Raw genomic sequence first — 27,296 nt, 5'->3', positions numbered from 1 at the left:
ATAGAAATAATTATAATAGCCACGACAATCGAATTAATTGTGTATAATTTTTTTATAAACAATCAATTTAAATAAATTGCCGCGATAAGCAGCAATTTTTTTTTTTATCAAATTGTGTGCAATTTTTTTTGGTACAATTTGTCGTTTTTTTTTGGAGTGCGAGCGACACAGCAAGCGGCGAATGCGGCAATTGAAATCAAAACAAAAATTGTTGTGCTTGGCAATTTAGCAAAGTGCCGTTAGCAAGGGTGCATATATGCCGTTATATGGCGACAGTTTGTGCATAGAATTTATGTCCTTTTTTTTTGTATGTTTCAATTTCTTTTTCTATGTTGTTTTTTTTTTTTGGGTGTGTGAAAAGTGAAAGTGAAAATTTGGCGCAGGCAACGCTCACACACACACACACACACACACATAAGCCAAGCGAGGCACGCACGCTGTGGCACAGGACATGGAAACAAACGAAATAGAGAACAAAGAGCGCGCGAGCGTATGAGAGAACGTTTTTGTGTCTAGGCAGAGGCAAAGTGGAGAGACAGAGACAGAGGGAGCGGGTGAGCGAGAGAGCATGCGTTTGGGAATTTGGAATTTGGCACAGCGTGTGAAGCGCACGCATTAACACCCCCGCCGCAGCAGCCGCTCTCTTCCTCTATCTCTCTTGCTCGCACCCTGCGCACACTAATGTGCCTATGTGTGTGTGCGTGTGTGTGCGTAAAGCATATGAATGTAGTCCTCCCCCCACTCAACTTCTTTTACCCCTCCCTTTAGCAGCAGCGAGTGTAATGCGCTAAACTCTCAAGTCAATTTTGCGTTGAAACGAGACGCGGCGTTGTGACGTCAAAAGCAGCAGCAGGAGCATCAGCAGCAGCAGCAGCAGCAGCAGCAGTAGTAGCTTTACCACATCTTCTACGCTGCCCGTTGCCACCCCACAGCACACACACACACAAATACGCAGCATAACAATATAAAGGAGCACATACCAAAAAAAAAACAAAAAAAAAGCAAGCAGAAGAAGAAGCAGTACTACGAAGACGACGCGACTAGCCGAAATACGATTGAGTGAAACAGGGAGAGAAAGAGCAAGTGAGCGAGCGAGTGCTAGCTTTGTGTGAGCAACAGCAACAACAACAACAGCAGCAGCAAGAGGAGCAAAAGGAGCCATAAAAATGGAACAGCCGAGCATACTCGTTAAAATCCTGCATTCAATACCGCATGTGAATTACACATTTCGTCGGGTTAATGACACCTTCAATCCGGATAGCGATGTTTACCTAGAGGTGAGTGCCAGCCCCAAGGATCTAGCTTGTAAATACCCAAAGCTCCTACACCCACCCACTCGACCTCCTTCCCACCCAGCGTCATAACGAGCGTGTCAAAGTAGCGCCATACTCTTGTTGTTTTTATTCTATTTGCTGTACCATTTGGAGTAAACGCCAAGTGGCGCCTCAAGTGGTGCCCCCACTTGAGACCCCGCTATTATGCACTTGAAGTGCGTCCCATTTACATTGATTGCATTTTGATTTGTTTAGTTCGAAATACATATATCAATGCACTGTATCTGTATCCTTGCCTCAAACTCTATATATATATATATATATATATATATATGCTTATATATATTTTACTTTTTGTTTTAAGCGAACGTTCTCATTTACCTGTAAGCAGCGTGCGCTCTCTTTTGCTCTGCCTGTCTATGTAACCAGTCTCTCTCTCTCTTGTCGCTCTCTCTTTCCCTCTCTGTTTGCCTAACTAACTTTTGCTGCAATTGCACAAAATATCTGGCAACAGCAACAACAAAGCTGAAGCCGCTTTGATAAATTTCAATATTTCCCATTTTGTTTACGCCTTTTGTTGTCTGCCTGCGTGCGTCTGTCGAGCCCTTTTTGTTTCATTCCCATAGCGTTCCACTTTGGCTGCTGCTGCTTGCCATGTGCGCTGCATGTGCCCGGATTCTTGTCTACCTCCGCCCTCGCTTGTCGTGGTGGGGTAGGGGGGGTTAGAGCTGCTACTACGTACACACACACACACACACACACTTCCGGCTTCCCATTTTCTTGTTCTTCCTTTCTTTCATTCCCTTTGTTTGGTTTCTTTTGATTGCCCGTTGTCTACGGCCACCGCCATGTATCAATGGGCATGGCCGAACCCAAAGCAACAACAACAAAAAGAAAGAAAAAAAGAAAGAATATAAAAAAGAAGAAGAGAACCCGAACCCTACAGCCACTCACCTCAATTCGCAGCAGGGAACACACAGCAGCTGCCATTGTTTCACTGACGAAATGCCTGTGGCCCCCGCACCGTCCTCTGGCTTACCTCTCCCTGCCTCCACGCTATGTGCGTGGCTCGTTCACTCGCGGGCTATCTAACAGCATCTTGAGCCAGTGGTCCGCATGATAACCAACGTCGGCAACAAAAACAATACACTCCATTCGACATAACCACACACTCACGGTGCCCAGCGCCGATTGTAATTGGGAATGACAGCTCTTTGATTCTCATTGCGGAAGTGGGCGCCGCTGGGAGTGAAATATATAAAATATGAAATTCCATTCCGTTAGAGAAATGATTTATCTGAAAATGTATTGGCCTTCGGATAAGTTTAATGTAAAGGATTTTACGATTAACTGCGATAAGAAAAAAGACGTCAGGTCTAGAATATATATTAAATATGTAAATATGAAGGGCTTCCAGAAATAGGAATCAGCTTGCACTTAAACTATTCTAGATAGAGAAGTATCTAAGGATATGCGGCTGTTGTAGTGAACTGAATCGAATCCTTAGCTTTGATTGGAGCTTAGTTTAAGTGCTTGGCTTCAAAATTCTAAGGCGAATATAGAAAATCACGTAAACTTTTCCTAGCTAAGATTCAAAGAAAATCTGAATAATACAGCGGCGTCTTCTTGTAGCCCGCGAACTGTGGCTCTAGAGCTGTTCGACCTCTTTAATCGTAGTTACCCTCAATAGGCTCAAAAGTTAGAAACAGTTAGGCATCGAAGCCTCTGAAACCCATAACAACAGTTCCTCTAAAGCTACGTTAGTTGTAAAGGAAGCGTATTTGAATATCCTATGAAAGCGGCTAGATTTGATAGGAGCCAACATAAAGGAGCTAAGCATGTCTAGCACGCCAAGTTGCAGGGGAAACCAATATAGACGTAATGCGCTTTGAGCATAATCAATGAACATTTGAGAAGGGGAGCCTAAGAGCTAAGCATACTTTGCGACAGATATGTATGGCAACAGACAATATACCCCTCAAAAAGGGAGTCAGAGTGTGCATTAAATATTAGGGAAAAACTTTGTTGTTCTGCTTGGAGCAACGCCGACGTCAGCGTCAATTACGCACAAGGCCGAGGCGGGCAAAGAGACGACGTCAACATCAATTACCCAGCCGAGGCTGAGAGCTAGAAAAGCAGAAGCTAGAAGAGCGTCGAGCGTTGAGTGTCGAGCGTCGAGCGCTGAGCGTCGAGCGACGCCCAAAGGCAACAAAAAGGCGTTGCACGTACGCTGCTTAGGTCCTTTGGTCCATTGTCCTTTGGGACGTGGCGTAGGTCAGCTGCCTGCGACCTAGTCGCCAGTCCCCAGCAAATGCAAATCACACAAATGCCAAATGCAGCGGCTCAGCTTTTCGGAGTTTTTCTTGCGAGAGTTAATTGAAAATTAGCTGGATTAAAAATTTGCCGGTTTTGCTGTTTGGATAAGTAGATGGCTTCCAGAGCTTCACAGCTGTGCCTCTATTGTCAAATTCGGGTCAGATTCGACGCTCGTTTTTTCTCGCTTCGGCTCGGCTTTGGCTTTAATTTTTTTCTTCGATGCGGATGTAGGTCAGCTGTCGCTGTCGCTGCTGCTGCTGCTGCTGCTGCTGCTGCTGCTGCATTGGGCGTAGTTTTTACGCGCGTCAGCAAAAAAAATATATTGGCGGAGCAGGCACAGCCGTAGGAAAACGAGGACAGCTGCGGGGTCGCATCGTATGGAATCGGATCGAATCGGATCGGATGGGCTGCTCCAAATTGGAGGGCAGGTGGTTTCCATATGCCACCTTGTTTTATTTTATTTTTTTTTTTTGCCTATTTTGCCGGCTATCGACGAGTCGAGCATTAAATACATACGTCACATGGGATTACCCAGGGCCATAATGGGGCTGACAATGAGCCAGCTCTTAAGCCAATTCTGTTTGCGGTTGGCTGGCAAATGAGCCCAGTAAGCTAATCTGCTTATCGACTGACTATAGCTGGCCGGCTGGCAGTCCGAGCGACCGACTGACTCGTCGCTCCACTGAATGTGGAACGCGACCAACTTCTGTAGGCTGTTTCGGGGCGTAGGTGGGGCAACGTAGTTGTGGCAGCCACAGAATTTGCTTAAAATTGCATAAGGATTTATTGCCACACAGTGTGGCTGGGCAGCGCGAGATGAAAGTGGCAGCTGCGACTGTTATGTATTTAGGAAGTATGCTCTGTCGTCTGAGTTTGTAGAGCGAGACAGACAGACAGATAGAGAGAGATAGAGAGGGGGGATAGAGTATGGAAAATAGGAATATGAAAGTAGGTGAAGCTGATTTCAATACTACTGAAGGCTTACTGCTTTTCGAGCTGGCTGAAAATTGAGCAACATTTTATGCATTTAGATTTAAATCATCTGCAGTCTTCAGAACTTAAGCCTCGATACGAAGGTTCCATAGATCAATCCAAAATCAAAAAGCTTGATTAGCAGTAAAACAATTTGGCTGACTTGCAACAGTTCGATAAGAGATCGACTTTAACTTATCTTGGGAATAGATTGTGAGGTCTTGAGAAAGCCCCAAAAACACCACTTGACTTACTCTTTGCTATCTGCTGCATAGAAACTCTACTTCGTGCTCACTACATTGACGATATCTCAGCTATGGCCCTAAAATACATATGGTATTTTAGAATTCTATGGAATTTCCTATAAATTTCCTATCTTTAGAGCTAACAACTTTGCCTGTCAGGGATTAATATTAAGACGCAAATTGAAAGCGGAACGGCAATCTCTCTGGCATTAGTCGGAATCTAGCTATGCCCACATTGTTTACATGCGCTTTGTCTAGTCTCTTAATTGAGAATTGTGTTTAATCAGCTTATGTCACATGCTTTTCCGTCCTCTCCCGTATAGCCCTAACCCTTTTGTGAGCCCTACTCTATCTGACTATCCCTCTATCTCGTTCAGTCGGAGGGTCGCACGTTGCATTTCTGCTGGCGTCGAAGGCTGCTGTTGCTGTTGCTGTTGCTGTTGCTATTGCTGTTGATGATGATCAATTTAACCTTCAAATAGCTACACAATTACTCTTGACAACAATGACAACGACAACGACGACAACGATGCTGACGACAACGACAACGTGAGTTGTGCCTGCCCCTTCCCTCCCACTATGCCCATCCTCCTCCACCTCCACCTTCTCCTCATCTCTGGCAGCATATAGATATGTCTAACCTGTTTCACCTCCTCCCTTTCCGTCAGCACCTCAATGGATTGTTATGCGCTGCTCTCTAGTGTTGATGAAGAGTCTCTCACTCGTTCCCTCTCATTTTCTCTGCACCTCCTTCTGTGTCATCTGCTTGTCTAAGTTGTCTAGTCCCAAGGTGATGACGCACTGTCAGCTCCAAGACACGCTGCATCGTAGTAGAGGTGCGGAAGGGAACGGGAACGGGAACGGGAATGGAACCTGCCTTCCAGTTGCAGTCACAGTCAGAGTCGCAATCGCCTCTTAAAAACTCGTTACGCATTTGTAACCCGCATATCGTGTACCATATAATAGATAGACGCTCTTCCAGCATTATCAATGCTTTCTACCCATTAAAAAGCAAACAGAAAGGGTAGCTACGCACTGAAGGTGTGGTTGAAGTGGGCTCTAGGAAAGTGCATATATTTTATATGTCAAATGCCGTTTGTAGCTAAACATATAAAATCGATTAATATTGATCACTTGTTAATTAATAATTAGTGCATCGATTGTTATCGATAATTTTTTTATGTGTATTACTGATAGCTTATCGATTTTATTTACACACAATATATTTCTAGCCTATATTTCTTCGTATTCTTAGTTTATGACGATAAAAGGCAAGATAAATGTTTATTACATGTCATTACTGATTATTGATAACTCTTTGATACCCTCTAGTTGAAGTTGCTAAAATGTATCACCTATGGGGCATACGCAACTGAAGAACACCCATACCTACGACCAAGATATTTATATCAGTTAAATAACAGACTCAGCAGCAATATATTATTTGCCACAGTAAATTACAGGGTATCTTTCTGTACAGCACTCACGAGTAAATATTGTGCCTGCTCAGCAGTCGCTTAGGCCATGAGACTATTGCAGCATTAACAACTGGCTAAAGCAACCCTCGCAGCCAATTGCAGCAGGCACATTTCCCTAAATTTCCATATATTTCCACGTTTTCCACACGCCACAGACGCCAGCTGTTGCCAGAAGTCAGAGTTTACGAACTGCAGCCCGACTATATTTAGCAGGCGCTACTCGAGACTATCTGAAGGCAAATTATCAGGCACTCTGAATGTGTGCCTCGTTCTCTCTCTCTCTCTCTCTCTCTCTCTCTCTCTCTCTCTCTCTCTCTCTCTCTTTCTCTCTCTCTCTCTCTCTTTACTGCTGGCTGACTTTCATTTTGGGTTATTGCAATTGAAAATGCAATCCGAAAGATGCGCTTGCTCTTGTCCCGCCTGCAGCTTGCCTCTTCCTTTTTCCCTCTCTGTCCCCTTCTCTCTGCTACAATGTGGTATATAGTTTTTCCGGCTGTCTGCCTGTCAGACGCAACCACAACAATAACAACAACAGGCAGCAGCAGCAGCAGCAACAACTGGCAGGCAGCTGCCCTCACATTTGCCAGATGCATCTGCAAAAGATACATGACATGGCAATGTGCCTACTTACAGATACTTTTGTATTTGCTGTCGCTTTTACGGCTCGTCATAAAACTTCTGCCATTCAATCACATTTGTATGTGTCGCAGATACACACAGTGCGACTGAGAGCTGGCTACTTAGATATATATGCTATCTGCCCGGTATGTCTGGGCTGGGTTTTTGCCTTGCCTCAGATTCCAAGTTCCACTGCGACTCAGACTGAGGCGCAGATCGAATGCCTTGCAACTGAGATGCTGTTTGCCTCCTCCCCTTTGTGCTGTTGCCCCTTTTTTGTTGTTGCTGCTGCTGCTGCTGCTGCTGCCGCCTGTTTATCTCATTTGGCCGGGCTGTTGTTTATTTGTGCAACAAGCGTCGTCGACTTTGGAACTTTGGAATGTTTATTTGCCTTTGCCTTTGCCTCTGTCTCTGCCCCTGCCTCTGCCCCTGCCCCTGCCTGGGCTGCTCTAATTTCGTTTTGATTTCGTTACATTTGAGGCATTCGACCAGCAGAAAGAAAAGCCAAATACCAGCTAACGGCACACTCAATGCCCTCCAGCATAGATATTTCATCAATAGGTAAACAAGAGAAACTTAATATTATTAAATTATTTAAAGCTCCGCTCTATTCTATGGGCCTTGCCATGGATCCTCTGAACTGATTTTTTAAATAATAGAAAAGTTCACATTGCCTCAGCTTGCGATTCGAATCAGTTCTGCAGCTTGAGCCTGGCTTTTGTTCAAGTCTATGCAGATATATCGAAAAAATTATATATTTCTGATGTGACATTATCTTCCCAGCAAATCGAACTGTACTTTCTCAGTTACAAAACTTGCATACCCTAGGCAAGTGTATAAAAAAACGAAAACAAGAAAAAAACCGCTGCATCGTTAACATATTTCAAATTGTTCGAAAAAGAAAAAGTGTAAGAAGAAGCAGAGCGGGAGGAAGAGGTAAACGAAACCCCCATCCTAACTGCCGCCCGTTTTCAGACTTGCTAAGTGGAGCGACCACACAGACAGTCGCATACGAAAGAATTCGAAAACTGAAATATCGAAAAGAGTTGAGCAGCAAAAAGCCAAAAGCGTAGCCTTGGCCCACGCAGCGCGTCGCTCGACTAACTGGCTAGCTGGACCAGTTAGCTGGTTTTTCCAATACCCTACGCCAGCGCCCCTCGACTCGACTTTATGCTTCCAATGTGAAACGAGAAAAAAGTTCAAGTTCAAAAACGTTTCGATTTCATTTTCGGTGCGTGCCGCAATTGGAAGTCTTTGGTGGGCGTCCCAAGTGTCTCATTTTTGGAATCGAATCGTTCCTTGCGCCCCCCTCTGCGATTCTGCTTTTCACCCTCTCGCTCTCTCCCTCTCTCTCTGGCCTCTCTTTGTTTGTGTGATTCACACAGATTTTTGGTTTCTTTGGTCTTGCTTTTATGGTTAATCTCTTGTGTGCCCCTCCCCATGCATGTCGCATGAAAGCTTGGCGTAGGCGTCAGTCTCCCTCTATAAATGATATATATATCTATATAGCTGTATATCTGACTGTTCTGTTAATGGCCTAAGCAGAAATCTCACGCCCAAGCGTGCTAAGGCATTGTTTGGATCCCCAAATCTCGAGCATTTGTTTATGCGACGACCCTCAGTTCCAGCTACGTAATTGACTCGATGCATATGCTGTTGCTGATGATGATGATGATAATGATGATGATGATGATGATGTTATTTAAATCTATATTGGCATATTCTGGTGAATCTATGTTAGTTGGTTAAACGATCTGTTTTGATTTGATTTGAGCATTTGTGTAATTTATTTGAAACGTTTACTATATAAACTTACTATATATATTATGTACTACATATATATAAACTATATAGAATATATATATGCATCTACGTACTTACATTTACAAGTACAAAATATGATAATATTTCCTCTAGTTTTCTAAGCAACCTCGAAGTTAGCATGTGCTGCTGATTAAACATTTATATAACATTTATATTGACAAGTATTGTATACTACATGAATATATATGTCTATATATTGCTTCTAATGTAGTACTTCCCATATTTTGATAGATTATTAATATTCAACTAGCTAAAAAAGTTGTTCAATATTATTAAGAATTATTATGAATTTAATATATTAGGAACTTGGTAGAATTACAGGATAGGTACAGAAAACAAGCAAACATAGAGAGTGGAAGGAGAGAAAAAGAAGCGAGAGAGTTTAAAAGTCAAGGTAGAAAGGAGATAAGCGGGGGAGAAAGCGCGAGAAAGAGAGACAGTGAGAGAAAGGAAGGGAATAAGGAAGAGAGAGAAGTAAACAGTAATGTAGGCAGGAAGGTAGACAGAGAGAGGAAGAGAGAATGAGATAAACAACGAAGAAAGCAGAGAGAGAGAGAGAGGGGAACAGGCAGAGAGACATAGATGAAGGAAAACAGAGAGAGAGAGGGATGAATCGAGAGAGAGAGAACGAGAGAGCGAGAACGAGAGCAACACAGAGAGAGAGCGGAACAGAGACAGAGAGAGGATGCCATCGGAAAAGATAGAGAGAGACAGAGAGAGGATGCCATCGGGAAAGAGAAAGAAACAGAGAGAGGATGCCATCAGGAAAGAAAGAGAGACAGAGATAAAGCCATTGGGAAAGAGAAAGAGAAAGAGAGCGAAAGATAGAGATGTAAACTTAGAGAGATGAAGACAGAGAAAGAGAGAGAAAGCAAAAGTCCTCCTCATAAAAGGCTGATATTAATAAGACAGAGGAGAAAAGAAGAGACAATAGCTAGTCTATTAATAATACAGATCAATACTATATAAATGTGTACTGAACATAGGGAAAGGCAAAGTCTAATCTACACTCTCCGGCTAAAAATTGTTTAGAATTGTCTGAAATGTATTTCGCAGCAGTGTTAGTCTGCCGTAGACAAAGACACTCATATAGATGATATGATATGTGATATATGCATTATATAGCCAACTGGAGATCAGTTGCCCAACAGCTACTACGTGCTAGGTGGACATGTCTGCATCTACTATATCAATAAAACTTGTGCAAATGCACACATAGAGATATGAGTGTGTATGTATCGATGTATGTGCATGCATATGGCGTATAATATTTATGTGATCTTTATTCTCATCTAGAAATTGCGCAATTGTAATTCCGCTGCGGCCGATTCTGTTTTTTATTCTTTCTTTTCTGTTTGGTTTTTAGTGCGTCACGTCGCGTGATTTGCATATGAAATGTCAGCCACGCTAAAGGCCTACAGTCGGGAGTTGTAGCAACTACAACACCCCACCCCAGTCCAATCCACTTCAATCCACTCCACTAACCCCACCCACCCCATCGTCGTGCTCAATATGCGTTTGGGTACATAATATTACCTGCCATTTGTGCGCACTTCCTCGACTTCCTCTCTCTGGCGACGCCTTTCAATAATTTGCCTCGGCATTTTATTTATTCATCGGGCGCAAGCATAACCAGTCTCTAGCTGGCCATAGAACTGGCTATGGCTATCTGTCGGCGTCTATGGCCCCTTGCTTTTAGCCAGCTTTCAGTTTTGACTTTTCAGTTTTCAGCTTTCAGTTTTGTGGTGTGGCCTTTGTCGGCTTTGCTTCCTGTGTGACGCGTCAGCCCAGCAGATGCAGAAGCCAAAGCCAAAGCCAAAGCTCGATGACATTTCCGTTTGGGGCAGCAACTGCAACAGGCAGCCAAAGGAATTCCAACTCAAGCTCGAACCCACGTCCACTTCTACGTATGTCCTGGTCAAGGCTGCCCAAATCGAGAGCTTCTGTTACACACATATTGCTGCAATCTGTGCCCAATCTGTCGTCTGGACAAACATGTGCCCTCTGGGCCTGTCCCCAGCTCATGCTCTAACTGAGTGCGACTTGACTTTGTCTTGTTATTCAGCACTTTCCTTGATATCACAATGAAAGCTCAGCTATATGCCAGATATATTCATTTGTTTAGATCCCTCTGTTGTCCGTATCGATCGACTTGCAGCTGTGTATCATATAGCTGCTATATGCACCGTTGCTATGCGATCCAAGCCACGTTGCAGAATGATAGCAGATGTCTGCTGTGGCCACTTTGATTTCTATTCTGTTGCAGCGAGTGTATCTCGAGTTCGGTCAAGTTTTTAGCAGAGCTTTTCGGATGCTGTTACAGTTATCATCTCATGTAGATTGCGGCATTTGCTTTGTGCCTTGTGCAATGTTGATTGCAGTTGCAATTCCATTTGCAGTTGCCGTTGCCGTTGCAGTTGCAGCTGCAGTTACTTTTGAGTGAAGCCCTCACAGCGTGCCTCCGGAAGCGTCATACTATATATGCTGACATATTCTGATATTATATCGCCTCTGTCTGTCCGTTTGGGTGCGAGTGTATGCATAACTGTAAGCGTGTGCGCACACTTTTGCCCATAACTGTTGTTTGGCTAAGGGCACTTTTTTGTTTTTGTCTACTTCGGTTTCTGTTTCGGTTTCAGTTGTTGTTTTTGTTTTTGTCAAGGGAAAAACTGGTTTTTCCATCAGCTCTTGGCTTGGTCTCTCTATGTTGACGTTCTAATTTCGGCGCTACGCTAATAGCCGGAGAGTAGGAGGAAGTGGCGGGGCGCTGAAGTTGTCGCAGCTATAAAAAATGTTACGAGAGTCACAAGCAACGCCTACGTATGCCCCAGACAGCAACTAGAGACAAGACAGGCAGCAACATCAACAACAACAACAGCAACAACTCGATATGTTGCAGTTGAAATATGAAAGTTTTTGTTAGCCTCTTGAAGCTCAGATTGAGAGAAAGAGCGAGGGAGAAAGAAAGAAAGACAGATAGAGAGAGAGAGAGAGAGAGAGAGCGGCAACCAGATTGCTTTCAAATTAGGCTTCAGCTGTGCCGCCACTCAACTTTTTGACAATATTCCCATCGATTGCTAAAGTCTCGTAATTGAATTCTTCAGTTATTGAAAAGTTTCCTAGGGGGTACTTGCTGTACTCTCCCAAATATATCAGTTGTTCGAAGCTCTGCAAATCAATGTTAATTGTGGTCATAGATTTTCCACTCAGTGCTTAGCAGCAAGACTAGAATCTTAGCTTTCAAAGGTCTATTGATTCATCGCAAGCATCAATCAGTCAATCAGTTGCTAAAACAGTCGATTAGCCAATCAGTCAATCTTTAAATCAAATCAATCAGTCCATCAAACCTTCAGCCAGTCTATCATTCTCTAGTTAATCAATCAATAAATCAAGTTTTATATCTGCCAGTCAATCATTCATCAATCAATATATCAATTATTATGCTACTCAGTCAATCATCAATACATCAAAACCATCCAATCAAACAATCATTCTATCAACCATCAGTCATTAATAAGTAATTATATAAATCTATCAATCAATCAGTCAGTCAGTGCTTTGGCCATTCAATTTCTCAATCAGTCTGTCAATCAATCAATCACTTACAATGAATAACGCAATTAGTTAGTCAAACACACGACCCATCCTAGTTAATTCATACTTCTAGTCATACAGTGAATTAGTGCCACAGTCAATTAATCAATGCAGTGTTTAATATACCTATGTATACTTATTCATATATACAGAAATTTAGTTCATTTGGCGTTCTGTTTGCTTAATTTTACGTTCTAAATCTTTGCCGATTGCCGAAGTCAAAATTCTCTCTTGTTGGCATTAAATATTAGCTCAAGTGCTAATTTTGATTAAACAACATGCATAGCTCGGTTTAATAAATATGTGTGTAGGTGTGTGTGTGTGTGTGTAGGTGTACGTGTGTGTGTGTGTGTGTGTGTGTGAGCATACACAAGCCAAAAATTTCACACATTTCTAACATTTCCCATAGACAATTCTCAATTGAAAGCTAACAGAAGGGTAAACGAATGTGCGAATGGGCATCCGATATCTCTCTCACTCCCTCCCTCGCACTCTCTTCCTCTCTCTCTCTCTCTTGTTGTGTGGCCACAAACAAAAGCTCAGCTAGAGAATTGTTTTTGTTGCTGGCAATTTGCTTTGATTTAATTCAATTTAACAGTTTCGCCCGTTGCCAGCTCGCAATTTGCCATTTTTAGCGCTTGTGGCCGCTGGCTAAAAAGGGTTGCCACCCCTTAACATCAGAGTTGCCATTAGGCTGTGGGTGTTGCCGCTGCCTTAGCTGTTGCCGTTGCTGTTGCTTTTGAGCCAGCTTGTCATGCCAGTTACGTCCGAATTTCCGCTTCATTTTGCAGTTGCAGCCAATTGTGGGGGAGCTGGGGGCGGCGCTTGAGTGTCATTCAACTGGCAGAGGACACGCAAAGAGTCAACAGAACAGGCGACACTGGGGCTAGTTTCTTACTTATTTTTTTCGCTTAATAATTATTTGCATGTTGCACGTAGCAAAGAAGGCAACAATTTGCATGCAGCATAAATTATTAAACGCATAAACACCGACTAAGCGATGTGCCCTAACCAGCAGCAGCAGCAACGTGTGCCCTATGAGCTGAGGCTACGTGCGTCTAATTAAACTTGATTGACATGTGGAGCTACCTGATACGGCTGACTGTCTCGAGTTGCATTTGCAATGCGGATCGATCCGGCTGACTCATGGGCGGCAGACTGCGTCGGTGTCCAATAACTCGACTTCAAATTCGAGCAACTGTCCGCCCTTTGTTTCCCCAACTCTTAAGGAGAAGCACAAAGTCATTTTGTAACATATCAAAAAAAGGGAGCGATACGAATTAAAGTAATTATGGGGTATTACACTATGTGGTTATCAGAGCTAAACTCTTAAAACAATAGCCACGCTTCTGTAATTACAGGATATATATCCTTCCATCAGATTACATGTATAACAAGTATAAATATATTTAACTTCTCTATTTGATTTGATGAATTATGTGTTCTTTAGAAGTGCTTCTAAATTTAGAACATTAATTGCAATTTACAGGGTATAAGCTTAGTGAAAGCAATGAAATGTTATAGCTGTATGCATTGGCACACAAATAAACGCTTCATAGACCTAACGCCTAATGGTATAACAATTACAGGGTATACTACTGAAGCGAAAGAGTAAATTTACAGGGTATTACACTTGCATTAGAAAGATATTCTTTTATGTATAGGCATAGCCCACGCAATTGACAGAGCATAACTCGAGTCGAGCTCCTTTGACTTTAGATTAGGGGCATTCCCACTTCATGTTCACTCGCTAACTAGATTAATTTCTAATTGAATCAAAATGCTTTTTGGCATAATTACAGGGTATGTCATTAGCAGTGCTTGCTACATATCTAGTGAGCTGCTGGTGCTGTTGCTGCTGCCACATAATATTTTTTTTAATGAGTGCCAATGAAATTTCCGTTAAGCCAACCGTAGTTTAGTTGCCTCTGCTACCTGGCCCGAGCCGGGGCCCAGCTTAAAAGTTGCCCTGGCAACTCTGGTCGCAAACTTTTGCCAGCTCCTTGTTGTTGCCGCTAGTGTTGTTGTCGTCGACGTTGTCGTGGCGTAGTGTTGCCAATTCAATTAAATTTTGCACCCAAAAATGGGCTTCAGCGACAAAAATTAACTTTCCAGACGAATTTTTACACAATTTTCGTTTCGTTTCTCGGTTTCGTCCTTATTTTTAATTTTATTCTGTTTATTTCCTTTTGGGCTTCGTTTTTTCTGTTGGCTGGCTACAACAACATCCAGCTCAAACAGCAGAAAACGAGCTGCAAGTTATTTAATTAAAAGTTCACTCAATATCCAGAAACAAATTCGTGTCCTTTCTCTGCTGCTCTATGTCGCCCAGCCGACCGACCGTCCTGTCGTCCCGTCGACCTGCCATCGCTCCGTTTATCTCGTTTATGCTTCGCATCGTTCGACTTGGTTTTGGGGTCTTAATGGACGTTTGGCTTGGTCCAGCGGTCAATATTGTTTCGAAAGAGCGACGTGACTTCACGTTTGGCCTAACGACAGTGCTCAACGAAATATGACCACAATGTCAGCTCTCGGCTGATGATTATTAATCGTTTTGGCAGTTATCGATTACATTTTAGAGTGAGCAAAAGTCAATTTTCTTTCACAGATGCGTGACTTGTGTGGCTACGACACATACGTTAATATCCGTTAGTTGTATTGCATTCTGATATATGAGCACACAGTCATATGTATATATATTTCTATTAGTTATCGATTAATGTTACCAAGCGTCGCATGAAAGAAGATATGAAGCAAATCGGAGCTTGTTTAATAAATATGAAACGATTGTGGCAAGACTTTTCTTAGTATTATGAAGTATTATCTTACAGTTATCGATAACACGCAATGCTTTGAAAGCTTTACCTTTAAATGTTTCGTAGTCAAACCATTTATCTATTAATCACAACTTTAACTACTACTATTTATCGATAACATTTCACTTCTCATCGATAACAAGTCTGCGCTTTTGAATAAGAAAAATATGAAAAATATGTATTATAATGCTATTAAAGTTACAATTGTTGAATTTTATTTGGACCAAATATTATGTAAAACACGTATTGCTCAATTTTCACATTTATGCTTATCGATAGTTATCGATTAATCTCCTTAATCAGTTTTCAATTATAATTGTTCATAGCTTTTCATTTATCGATAACATCGAGAAGAAGCTTACCAAAATATAGATTAAAACGTGACATTTTTGTCAGTTTTAACCATTATTGCTTGTTCGATAGTTATCGATATCGGCATCTTATTAAATTGTAAACATTTCTAAAAGTGCTATATTTCTCTGTCTCTCTTTATAGAGTCTGGGTATTCTGGCTTCCATACCTGCCGGCCTGTTGATACTCTCGCTGCTCGGCTTGCTGCTGTATCTACTGACGCGTTGCTGCGATCGCAAGCAGCGCAAGCCGAGCGCTCAGCGATGCCAGAGCTGTTCGCTGGTCATTATAACGCTGATGACCTGCGCGGCCATTGGACTAGGTAAGTGCCGAGTCGGGTGCATTGAACCCGCTGCCATTATACATATATCCATGCCAAAATCCCGCCGCACGACCCGCAAACTGCCCGCCCTCACAGGACCACGCCCAAAGGTCCAAATGCACGTAGCCGTCGCGTGTTTGACTTGGCAATTAGCCAAAACAAGAGCCAAGAGCCGACGTCGACGACGATGGCGGCGAAGACGACGCCCGTTGCATTGCTCCATTACGTGCGCGGCTCTGGCTTTGGCACGTATCTGGATTTATGGGCGAGCGATCGCCGCCCGAGTCGCGTCAAGTGTCGTGCCTGAATATAAAAACTTACAATCCAAACCAAAAACCCAAACTCAGCGAACTTAATTTGCCCATTTCGAAGTAAACTGTGTCAAAGTGCCAAAGGTAGTGCCCCAAGTCAATTCCAGTCAGCTGGGGTCCCCCAGCCACATTATAATCCAACCTCCGCATACAATTGAAAAAAAGAAACAGCAACAAAGTAATAATAATAATTTAATTAGCGCTCTTAATTGACTCAAAAATGTGTCCAGTGCGAGCTTTGCTCTGATGGCTCAGCAAATGCGGTCGCGCAGAGGCTCAAGCGGCGAATAGACAAAGAGCTTGCATAATTAGAGATATTATGCAGAGAGAGATAGGGAAATGAAGAGAGAGCAAGAGAAAGGAAGAGAGAGCAGGTGAGATCATTAGAGAGGAAGAGAGGGGGAGAGAAGAGAAGAGCGACGAGGGGTGAGAAGAGGAGAGGAGATCGATGAATAGAGAGATGAGGTGAGGACATAAGAGAAGAGAAGGGAGAAGAGAATAGAAGGCAGAAGAGAAGAGAAGGGAGAAGAGATGAGAAGGGAGAAGAGAAGAGAAGAGAGAAGAGAAACGAAGGGAGAAGAGAAGAGAAGAGAAGAGAAGAGAAGAGAAGAGATAAGAGAGACAAAGAAAGAGGTTGTAAATGCAAGAGAGGGGAGAAGAAGAGAGGTAGATAAATGTGGAGAGAACAGGAAGATAGACCAGCACAGATAGATAGAGAGTTAGGCAGACTTCGATATATATACATATACTAATATATATAGAGACAGGGAGAGAGAGAGAGAGCATTGCTATCGCCTCTCTTTTTCTAGCTTCTCAAATTGACACCTCCCTCATGTTTAGACACCCAAAGAGCTTCACCAAAAATCGTTTCTCCTCTCAGAAGCTGAGCTGCGCCAGGCCTTTTACCTGATGAACTGAATAGTCTCTTCTATTCTCTCAAATATACCGCTAGATAAAACCTCTATAATCTCCTATAGCTATATATATATATAGACTCACAAAAATACTTTAAGTACATACAACTCATGAGATGAAAATAGACGGAATAAGACTTCCCGAACTTACAACTTTTTTGCTAATTAGAAATTCAATCTTTCGGTGCTCTCCCTTGCAGGTTTATATGGCAACGACGATTTCCACAACGGTCTGCTGCAGGCCTTCAGCTCCGGCAGGAAGGTGGAGAGTCTTGTGCTCAATCTTAAACAAGAGGTGAGTAATGTCCAAAAAAGTTTCACTACAAAGTAAAAGTTTCATAAGAAGCATAATGGAAAATCGCACACAAACATACACACATATATATATATATATATATATATATATACATAAATATGTATATATTTAAATATTTATTTACACATTTATTTACCTAACGACTTTGCAAATTGTTGAAAACTATTTTTTTCCGCTTTGTTTCATGGTGGAGTGAGCAGGCAGCTTCAGCTTACGTAAAACTTTACTTTAGTTTCTAAATAATATGAAATTCTCAGAATTGTCGATTTTTTAGAATATTTCTCTTAAAGCAAGTACCCATAATAATATTACTCTATATGATTTATATATATTTTAGCTTAACTAAAATTTGAATATCGATATTAATCGATTACATGGACGATTTGATATAAACTCGCACTGACAAGGCGACACAGGTCACGGCTCAACTGTTAATCGTACTTAAACATCTCTTCTGCAGCTTGTCATGCACCTTTGTTATATATAAACATATATACCTCACTTCTTATACATTTTTAATGCTATTGAATATCTTTAAGATCAGCATTCACTTAGTAAAAGAAGAACTAAAGATGATATGTGACATTATCTCTTTGTTCTCAGTGATTATGCCGTGGATTCAAAGTGCCTTAAATGCTTGATCCAATATGAGTATATATATATACTCATATTGAGCTCCATCAACTTGAGCTTCTTCTCTTTGACGACTCTTCTCATGTGTGGCAAAAAGCGGCGGAAAAGTTCGTAGTTTGCCTTAGCCATTAGCCATGTTTTAACTAAAGTTCGGCATACCCAATCCTTGTGGATAGCTTTTAATGTGGTTCGATAATCGTGTAGTTTGGGCTGAAGGTCTTCGACGCCAAAGGCGGCAACTTTTTGGGTTCGATTACGTTCCGTAGAAATTCGAGTGAAATTCGAGTGGAAATACTGCCAGCTGGAACTTTTTTCGTTTCGTTTCCGTCGAATTGTGCGTTGCGTAAGACCAGGAAACGTTGCTTCTACTGGGGCAGTTTGAAATGCAAGCCAAATGTCATAATTCGCACAATTTCAATGCGAGCATTTGCATATTCCAATTACCTTTCGTTTGCACGACATTCGATATCTCCGGGCATTGTTTGTCGTAGACGTCTTTGACGTCTCCAGCTCGCAAATCATGCGAATGTATCCAGTGTATCCAATGCTCATTTCACGCTCGATTCTTGTGTGCCGCACAAAGCAAAAGAATCGTTTAAGGTGTTACTTGCTTAGCAAGCGAAAGTCTATAAAGATTGAAGTGTTTAGCTCTCAAGGTTTGATTGAGGAACTAGAATTTCTACCACAGCTAAGCCTGAAGATTGCTGCACTAAGAGATAAGGCTTCTAGTTATATATACTATATAATCTGATAGCTAGGCATATACTCCTTTACTTTCTTTAGTAACTTTTTTAACTGACTTCCAAAGAACTCTTCACAGAATTCTGTAAGCCAAAGCCCAACAACCTCAGCAGTCTGAGTGTTGTGTTGTGTGAACTCTGTCAATATCTGTCACTTTTATCAATTCCCAATAGACTTTAAACTCATTAACATAATTGAAAACGAGAAGCAGACTGCGGCGTATGCATTATAAATTCTTAGGAATTCGAACTTTAAGTCTTCAGTTTGCGCTTCTACATCAGATTTACCTTAGCCTCCATCGCTCTACAACTTGAACTCGCAAAAGTAGGCAACACTTTCCGCATTTAAGCGTTGCCAGACTTGTCGCAATCTGCAATATTAAATCGAATTTCTTTTTCAATTGCATTTCCCATAAAATGACGTTGCCAACGAATGTGTTCATCGATAAATGCATTTTCTAAGCTTTGATTATGGCGAAGGATATGACAAATACTTGCTTATTGCTGCAGAAATTGTCGCTGATTCACTTTGAAGGCCCTCCGCTGCTAGCCCTGGCTGAAACTCCTTGCTTGCATATCTCGCATCTGGCGCATCTTTGGCCAGGATAAGAGACAGCTATGGAGGACACGTTGTGGCAAAGCGTTGGCTTTTCCTCTATTCATAAACTTTTTCAGCGTACGGACGCGTATATATATATATATATCTGTATATATATATATCTGTATATATATACGTACACATAAAAGAAGCCGATAAGGCAAAAGGTTAAGAGAGCGAGTCGAGCTAAAAGTGAACGCAGAGGCGCGCGACTGTGATGGGGGAGGGGCGCGCGGGTTAAGGCGTAGGCGGATGTTAGGTGCGGACAAGATGATGCTGTGGCCCAAACAGATGGCTGGCATTGCTTGGCCCTTGAGTAAAACGCTATTAATTATCTAGGCACAGGACTAAACACACTCACACACGCACGCACACACACACACACATGTGAGTAGCTCTGCCAGACAGAAGGGGGCTTTGGCTTTGGCTTTGGCTTCTGGGTAGCCCTGTGCGTGCGTCTGCCATGGCTCTGCTTTTAGGCAAGTCCTCGACCCTACGCCCTGTCACGCTTTGCCATGTCTGTTGCGCAGCCCTGCTGCCTGCTCTGCCTTTCCCTTTCCCACCTTGGGCCTTTCTCTTGCTTTAGCTGTGTGTACTTAAATCCTTGCACAAGTGCGGAAGCAAAAGCATTACGAGCGAAAAAAAACTACTATATTTATGTGCAACGTTTTCGTCCTTTGTTCCTGTTTGCCAGCTGCATGTCTGCCTCTACGTCTGTCAGTCCCCTCATCCACTCGTCCGTCCGTCCGCCTGTCTGTCTGTCTGTCTATGTGCGAGTCCCTTGCGGGAGCTTTCCCTTTGCCCATTTTTGGTCATTAACTTTTGAACTGCTCTCACCTGCTGCGGCTGTGAGTCACAACTTAAGTAATGGACAACAAACACCACACACACAGCCCGAACCCGAACCTAAATCCGAGCACCCAGCTCAACTGTGGCTTTTCGGTGGTAGTTGTCGCTGGATATCGCTTTTATAATCAACGGCGACAACATTCAGCTGCCGTGAACAGCTTTAATCTTGGCATATTCCTTCAACTTGTTGAGGGTTTGAGTTGCTTTAGCCGCCTTCTTTTGCTTAGGCCATGTTCGGCTTAGCTTCAATCGGGTCAGCGACATACTGTGCTCAAGATAAACCGTAAGAGCTTTTATACACATTGTCTAACTTCTCATAATCTATATGGCCAACACGGAAAAAGAAAGGCCAAAGTATATTAATAGCTGCGAAGCTGTTGTCAGGCAATGTCTTAAAGTCAGGCTAAGTGTGTATGCTGCTTGCAAGCATATGATTGATTGCAGGCATGTGATACATATTTCAAAAGCCAGCGAACCTTTGATGAGTCTCAGAGAGAGAATTTTATACAGTCAGTCAATCAATAAGTCTGCGTATCAGTCAGTCAATCAATCAGTTAGTATTCGCACTCAATCAGTCAGTCAATCAATCAGTTAGTATTCGCGCTGAATCAGTCAATCAGTCATCCAGTATTGAAGAGTCATTCAATTATTCAGTATTCAATGATTAGGTCAGTCAATCAGTCAGTATTCAATGAGCCAATCAATCAATCAGCATTCAATTAGTCAGTGTTCTCGTTGAAAGCTAAGTTGCTCAGTCAGTCAATCAGCTTGTATTCAAAAAGTCAGTCAATCAATCAGTATTCAATGCATCAATCAATCAATCAGTATTCAATTAGTCAGTGCTGAGTTTGTCAGTCAGTCAATCAGCTAGTATTTAAATAGTCAGTCAATCAATCAGTATTCAATGCATCAATCAATCAATCAGTATTCAATTAGTTAGTGCTGAGTTTGTCAGTCAGTCAATCAGCTAGTATTTAAATAGTCAGTCAATCAATCAGTATTCAATGCATCAATCAATCAATCAGTATTCAATTAGTTAGTGCTGAGTTTGTCAGTCAGTCAATCAGCTAGTATTTAAATAGTCAGTCAATCAATCAGTATTCAATGCATCAATCAATCAATCAGTATTCAATTAGTCAGTGCTGAGTTTGTCAGTCAGTCAATCAGCTAGTATTTAAATAGTCAGTCAATCAATCAGTATTCAATGCATCAATCAATCAATCAGTATTCAATTAGTTAGTGCTGAGTTTGTCAGTCAGTCAATCAGCTAGTATTTAAATAGTCAGTCAATCAATCAGTATTCAATGCATCAATCAATCAATCAGTATTCAATTAGTCAGTGCTGAGTTTGTCAGTCAGTCAATCAGCTAGTATTTAAATAGTCAGTCAATCAATCAGTATTCAATGATTTTGTCAGTCAATTAGTCAACTTTCAATGCGTCAATCAATCAATCAGTATTCAATGAGTCAATCAACCAATCAGTCTTCACTCAGACAGTCAATAAATTACTCATCAGTCACATGACTGACTAGCCATGTAGTTAGTCATTGTGCAGTCAACAACAGCACATTCTTATCGTACCATGTATGACCCCTTGTCTTCATTCATTAACGGTCAAGGCCCAACCCAAGTTATTTGATTAGCTGACTCTTGAACTTCCATGTGGACTGATATATGATGATAAATTATTACACCTAGCCCATAAAGAGTAAATCACTCTGTCTCTCTCTCTCTATCTCTGCAATGGCATCTAATATTCTCTTATGCTCTTTCCTCTCTCGTTGACAGACTGAAACCATAAAGCGTGATCTCGAGACGAAAATGGCATCGCACAAGGTGCAGGACATGGTGGAGAAGCCGCAATACAATCAGACCGCAGTCATGCTGCTCATTGAGACGTCGCGTCTGGTGCGGGAGAATACCTCACGCGCCGTCACCTCGCTGGACAACATGGTGCTCTACTTCATGAAGACTAAGGGCAGCGAGAACGAGACCTCGTTGATGGGCATCCTCCATGTAGGTGCTATGCAGCAGCTTGAAAAGGGGCCTTCACTGATGTGGCTTTCTCTCTTTCTCTTTTAGCTGGGCGATCTTTATGAATCCATACGCTGGCCAGCCACATTGGCATTCCTCACTCTGCTGCTGTTCCTGTGCACTGTCCTGGTCATTGGGGTCGCCCGTCGCTCGCGCTGCACGCTGATCTTCTTCAGTGTCTCGGGGCTATTCTGCATCATCATCTGCTGGCTGCTGGCCGGCATCTACTTGGCCTCCAGCGTGGCAGCCGGCGACTTTTGCATGCGTCCACATGAGTACATGTGCCGCCAGGTGGGCATGGTAAGCTCCATCAGCTCCAGCCGAAATTGAATCGAGTTTAATGTGTGTCCTTGCGCTTTCGCACTTACAGCGCAGTCCCTATGTCTACTTCCTCAACTGCGGCACATTGCGCAATCGCTTCATACTGCGCCTCAACGAGTCCCGCGATTTGGTGGAACGTGCACGCGAGAGCGTTGAAATGATGCAACGGTAAATACAACAGCAGCAACAGCTGCATTATAATACCACTAAAGATTTGTTCAGGACTTGAAGGCAACTTAATCAGTGTTGTATATATGCATATAGTAAGCAAAGGAATCGCAAACGTTGCTCAGGTGTAGAGAGACTATAGATATATAAGCTAAAATACATGAGCTAAGTGTTATAGTATTTGAATGTTGACTAGATAAACCTTGAACTGACCAGGTTTGTCAAGCTAACCGAGAAAACTATGTGGTGCCTGCAACTGACAGCTATATAAAGACATTGTCCGATCGACTGATCTATGATTGACATTAAATGGCTATATATAGGTAGCTCTACTTATATAGTTTAGGGTTACACATATAAAGCTAGTGGCCTTATCATGTCATTTCCCTAGAAGCTTATTCAAGTTCTTTGTTTTTCCGACATTTAGATGTGTTTTCCTTGGGTCAAGTCAGGCACACACTTATCTAGAATATATACAAATAAGATATATATAAATACAAATATATTTCTGCTGCAGCATGAGCCAGGACACGTATCCACGCATTGACATTCAGCGCACGCTAAACGCCATGGACAACGACCTGGAGGAGACGAAACGTAATCTGACCAATCTGTCCGCCACACTGGACAGACGGGCCATCGATCGACACTATGCGGAGGCATTGCACGGCCTTTGCGGCGGCGGCTTGCTCGGCCTGAGCCTGATGATGGTGGCTGGCCTGCTGACCTCCTTTCTGCTAACTATACTGGTCTATGCGGACTCGCATGCCTGGATCTATCTGAGCAAGAGGTAAGTCCTCGTGTGTTTGCCAATGTGAGCTCTGTTTGACACTCGTTGCGCTTCTTACAGGCCCACGATGGATGGCGACAAGTCGGAGACGGCGCCGCTGTTCTCTGCCTCGAATGCGCCGAGTGCCAGCATTTCGCCAACGGCGCCGATGAGCACCGGCACCATAAATCGCACGCTGCTGCACCACCAGCAGGCGCATGGTGGGCCCATGGGCGGCAGCGTGGCCGGCGGCCCAGGAGCTGGCGGACACACTGGAACGTTGCCGAGCGGCGGCAGCTTGGCTGGCGGCAATGGCGTCGGCCCGTATAGGAATGGCACGGCGGGACTGCGACAAGGGTTGGCATCACCATCAACACAATCAAGCAACAACAATACATCATCTGCAACAACTTATAACCACCAACAACACCACCACCACAACAACAACCACCACTACAACCACAACAACACACAGCATAGAACTAACTCAACGGCAGCGGCGGTGGCGGCGGCCACATCCCTTTCGAGCCGCTCCAACGGGGGGCGCCGCTCGCCGTCGCCGCCGCCCGGCTATGATTTGGTGCATGGCACAAGGCATGAAGTTTAATTTAATTTAATTTTGTCCTCTTTTTTCGTTCATCTTTGTTTTATGATTTAGTCTTAGTACTCTCAGTAGACACGAGTCCCGTTAGAGGCAGTCGCACAAACTCTTTATTTTTAATGTACTTACATTTCATTTCATTATAATTTACACTTATTTTCACCTATGTTGTTGGTCCTGTGTACATTATGTTGTTGTTCATCGTTATGATTTTGTCGGATTTTGTAATTTGTTTATTCTTTGATTCTTATGTTTTTATTTGTTGTGTGCCCAATGCCCAGCGCTAGGCCACGCCCACCAGCTGCATGACACACACACACGCGCACGCACAGAATACAAATGTAGTTCACAGTAGTAGCTCGAGGGGTTACAGTCAATATATATATCGTACATGGACAACAGCACGCAAACGCCGAACGCACCCACACGACAGATGAATCAGCATTAGGGGTAGTCTCTATAACCACTTGTGCAGCTTGAACATTCCCTGGAAAGTCAACTGCTGCAGTTGAGTCTAACAGACTGTAGCTATAGGCAAAAATATATGAAATATACTTTTATTATAAGGAGCAACGAAGTCGCTTCAGGCTCACCTGTTGTGCACCTGTTTGTCCACATTCTAAAATCCACTTTAGGTCGCTTCAGCCTTGCTAGACTTAACAAAATAAAACTATATTAATTCAAGTAAATATATATAATATATATATATATTAATAATTTTAACTTCATAAACATTTCCATAAATAACAGGAAGATTTTTTAATCTTTAGCCATATTTGCCTTAGCAATATAAATATATATATATATATATATATATATATATATATATATATATATATATATATATATATATATCTATGAATGATATACAAAATAGAATTAGTAACTCGAAAATTGAGACAGCAGAAGGAATTCTTTTGAGGGGAATTCGATTTCTTGACGTAGATGAGCTTAGCTATCGACAGTGCTAGAATTTCAGACTTCGTCAACCTTATGCAGTTACTTCAATCAGATGCCAATAGACATATAAGAACTAAAGAGAACCGTCTTTATATAAAACATAAGCACACGTGTCTTGGTTAGTTTTAAGCAATAGGTTTCTAAGACAATAAAGATACAAACCAACTTTGTTTCCCTACATACGCACACACATATATATATATATATATATATAAATATATAGATACAATGAGAGATGTGAATTGATTTCGAATCCAGCTGTATAAGGATTGGATTGCAGGGAGCAGTAGAACTGAGCAGAGCAGCAGCAGATAAAATAGAACCTAAAGGTAACCATAGGCTTAGAGGAATGTAGAAGGTAGAAGGTACAAGGGTCTTACTTATCATATTGCTTCTATACAGTGTACATACGTATATCTACAGTAGTATTGGTGTCACAACTCTAACAATTAACAAACGCTAATCGATGTTCTATATTCACTCTTCATCTGCCAGACTACCCCTAATGCTGTCACTAGTCTAACGTCTTAACTTATCGCCCATTGGCAACTGTTGCAAATGCATTTGGCTTGAGCTGGCTTAACTTACTCATAATGTCTACCGTTATGTCTGCTTGCAGATCGGGCCATCACACGCTGGGCCGGCTGCCGTCGCACCACCAACAGTCGGCGTCGTACTTGCCCGGCCCCAACAACGGCAAATACGCGACGCTCAGCAAGCAGTGTAAGACGCTCGAATCGAACGACTTCTACTGAGATTCGCTTGCCTGCAGCACGTATGCAGGCAATAGCAACAACACGCAGCACAGCAGCAACATTAACCAGCAGCAGCAGCAACAACAGCAGCAGCAGCTCCAGCAACAGCTGCAGCAACAACAGCAGCAGCAGCAGCAGCTGCAACAGCAACAACAGCACCATCACAGCAGCAGCAACACATTGAAGAACATATTCGCGTCGGCCACGCTGCCCCGCTCGACGGGCAGCTCCATACGCTCCGTGCTGTCGGCTCAGACGGCGAATGCCATTTGCAAGTCAACTGGCAATGGCCTGGACGTTGACGTTCTGGTCGACGATCGAGATCCACGCGACGTCACCAACAACAGCTTCAATCGCTTCGATCCCAAGTACATCAGCATCGGGCCCAAGTCGGTGCGCGGCAACAACAATCTCAACATTGTGGCCGCCGCCACGGCCAGCAAGTGCGCCACGCTGCGCCATGTGGGCCGCTATGGCGGCTCGCTCAAAGGTGCCTCCCCATCGCCCAATCTGCGCAGCGCCAAGACGCCATCGATAGCCACAGTGTCCAAGGACTACTGCCAGCAGGCGGACTGCATGCCGCAGGTCTATGCGGGTGGCTCCACGGACATGTTGGTGCCCAGCACAGCTCAGCAGCAGCAGCTGCAACAGTCGCAGCAACAGCCACTACAACAGCAGCAGCAACAGCAGCAGCAGCTGCAGCTGCAGCAGCAACCGCCGCCACCTTCCCAACAACAGCAGCAGCTGCAAATGCAGATGGTGGTGCAGCAGGTGGTGCCACCACCGCCGCCGCCGCAGCAGCAATTGCAGCCACAGCCCGCGCCACCGCCGCCACCCAAGCCAAAGATAGTCAACACCTTTACGGAAATACCCGGCACCACGGGCGTGGGCAGCTCCTATGCCAAGGAGCAGCAGCAGCTGCTGGCGCTGCAGCAGCAGCAACAGCAGCAGCTGCTCGCGCTGCAGCAACTGCAACAGCAGCAACAACAGCAGCAGCAACAGCAACAGCAGCAACAGCAGCAGCTACATCACCATCCACCGACCACTCACATTTTGCCGCCCTCGGCCGTCTACAGCATTGAGAGCAGCGGCGTCTATCCGGCAGCAGCGGCAGCTGTGTCGCAGCAGACAGCGCCTACAGCGGCGCCACGCGTGCAGCGCTCCTTGAATCCGGCTTCCATAGTCAACCAGCCGCTGCCGGACATACCGGTGCAGTCGCCCACCGGCAACGCCGGCGTGCCCGCCTCGCAGTCAAAGATCTCATCACAGCCGCTGTGCGCCGCCACCCTGGGGCAGTATCGGTCGCTGCAGCGACCCCAAGCAACGGCGCAACAGAAGCTGCAGCTCGCCTCGCAGCAGCAGCAACAGCAGCCGCCCTCGTTGCCACCCAAGAATCGGCACAAGAATTCGCGGGATGCGAGCAATGCGAATCACATGCAAACGCTGCCGCCCAAATCGGCGAGCTTGCGACAGCAGCAAACTGCCAGCTTTGGCTACGAGCGCGAAAGAGATAGAG

At 43.5% G+C, this 27,296-nt stretch overlaps 1 protein-coding gene across 1 annotated transcript in view; it reads left to right on the top strand.

Annotated features, from left to right (window-relative positions):
* The window catches only part of LOC111596769 (polyhomeotic-proximal chromatin protein), a 29,672-nt gene that overhangs the window by 204 nt on the left and 2,172 nt on the right, over positions 1–27,296 (top strand). Inside the window, 10 exon segments of the mRNA XM_030224023.1 lie at positions 772–1,277; positions 15,633–15,810; positions 17,236–17,330; positions 21,961–22,188; positions 22,255–22,506; positions 22,577–22,695; positions 23,213–23,485; positions 23,546–24,058; positions 25,645–25,877; positions 25,908–27,255. Coding sequence (XP_030079883.1) covers positions 1,167–1,277; positions 15,633–15,810; positions 17,236–17,330; positions 21,961–22,188; positions 22,255–22,506; positions 22,577–22,695; positions 23,213–23,485; positions 23,546–24,058; positions 25,645–25,877; positions 25,908–27,255 — 3,350 coding nt within the window. The 5' untranslated portion in view covers positions 772–1,166.

Source organism: Drosophila hydei, unplaced genomic scaffold (assembly GCF_003285905.1).
Source record: "Drosophila hydei strain 15085-1641.00,03,60 unplaced genomic scaffold, DhydRS2 tig00000339-arrow-arrow-pilon, whole genome shotgun sequence".
Classification (NCBI taxonomy): domain Eukaryota; kingdom Metazoa; phylum Arthropoda; class Insecta; order Diptera; family Drosophilidae; genus Drosophila; species Drosophila hydei.
This window is presented reverse-complemented; position numbering and strand designations above follow the sequence as displayed.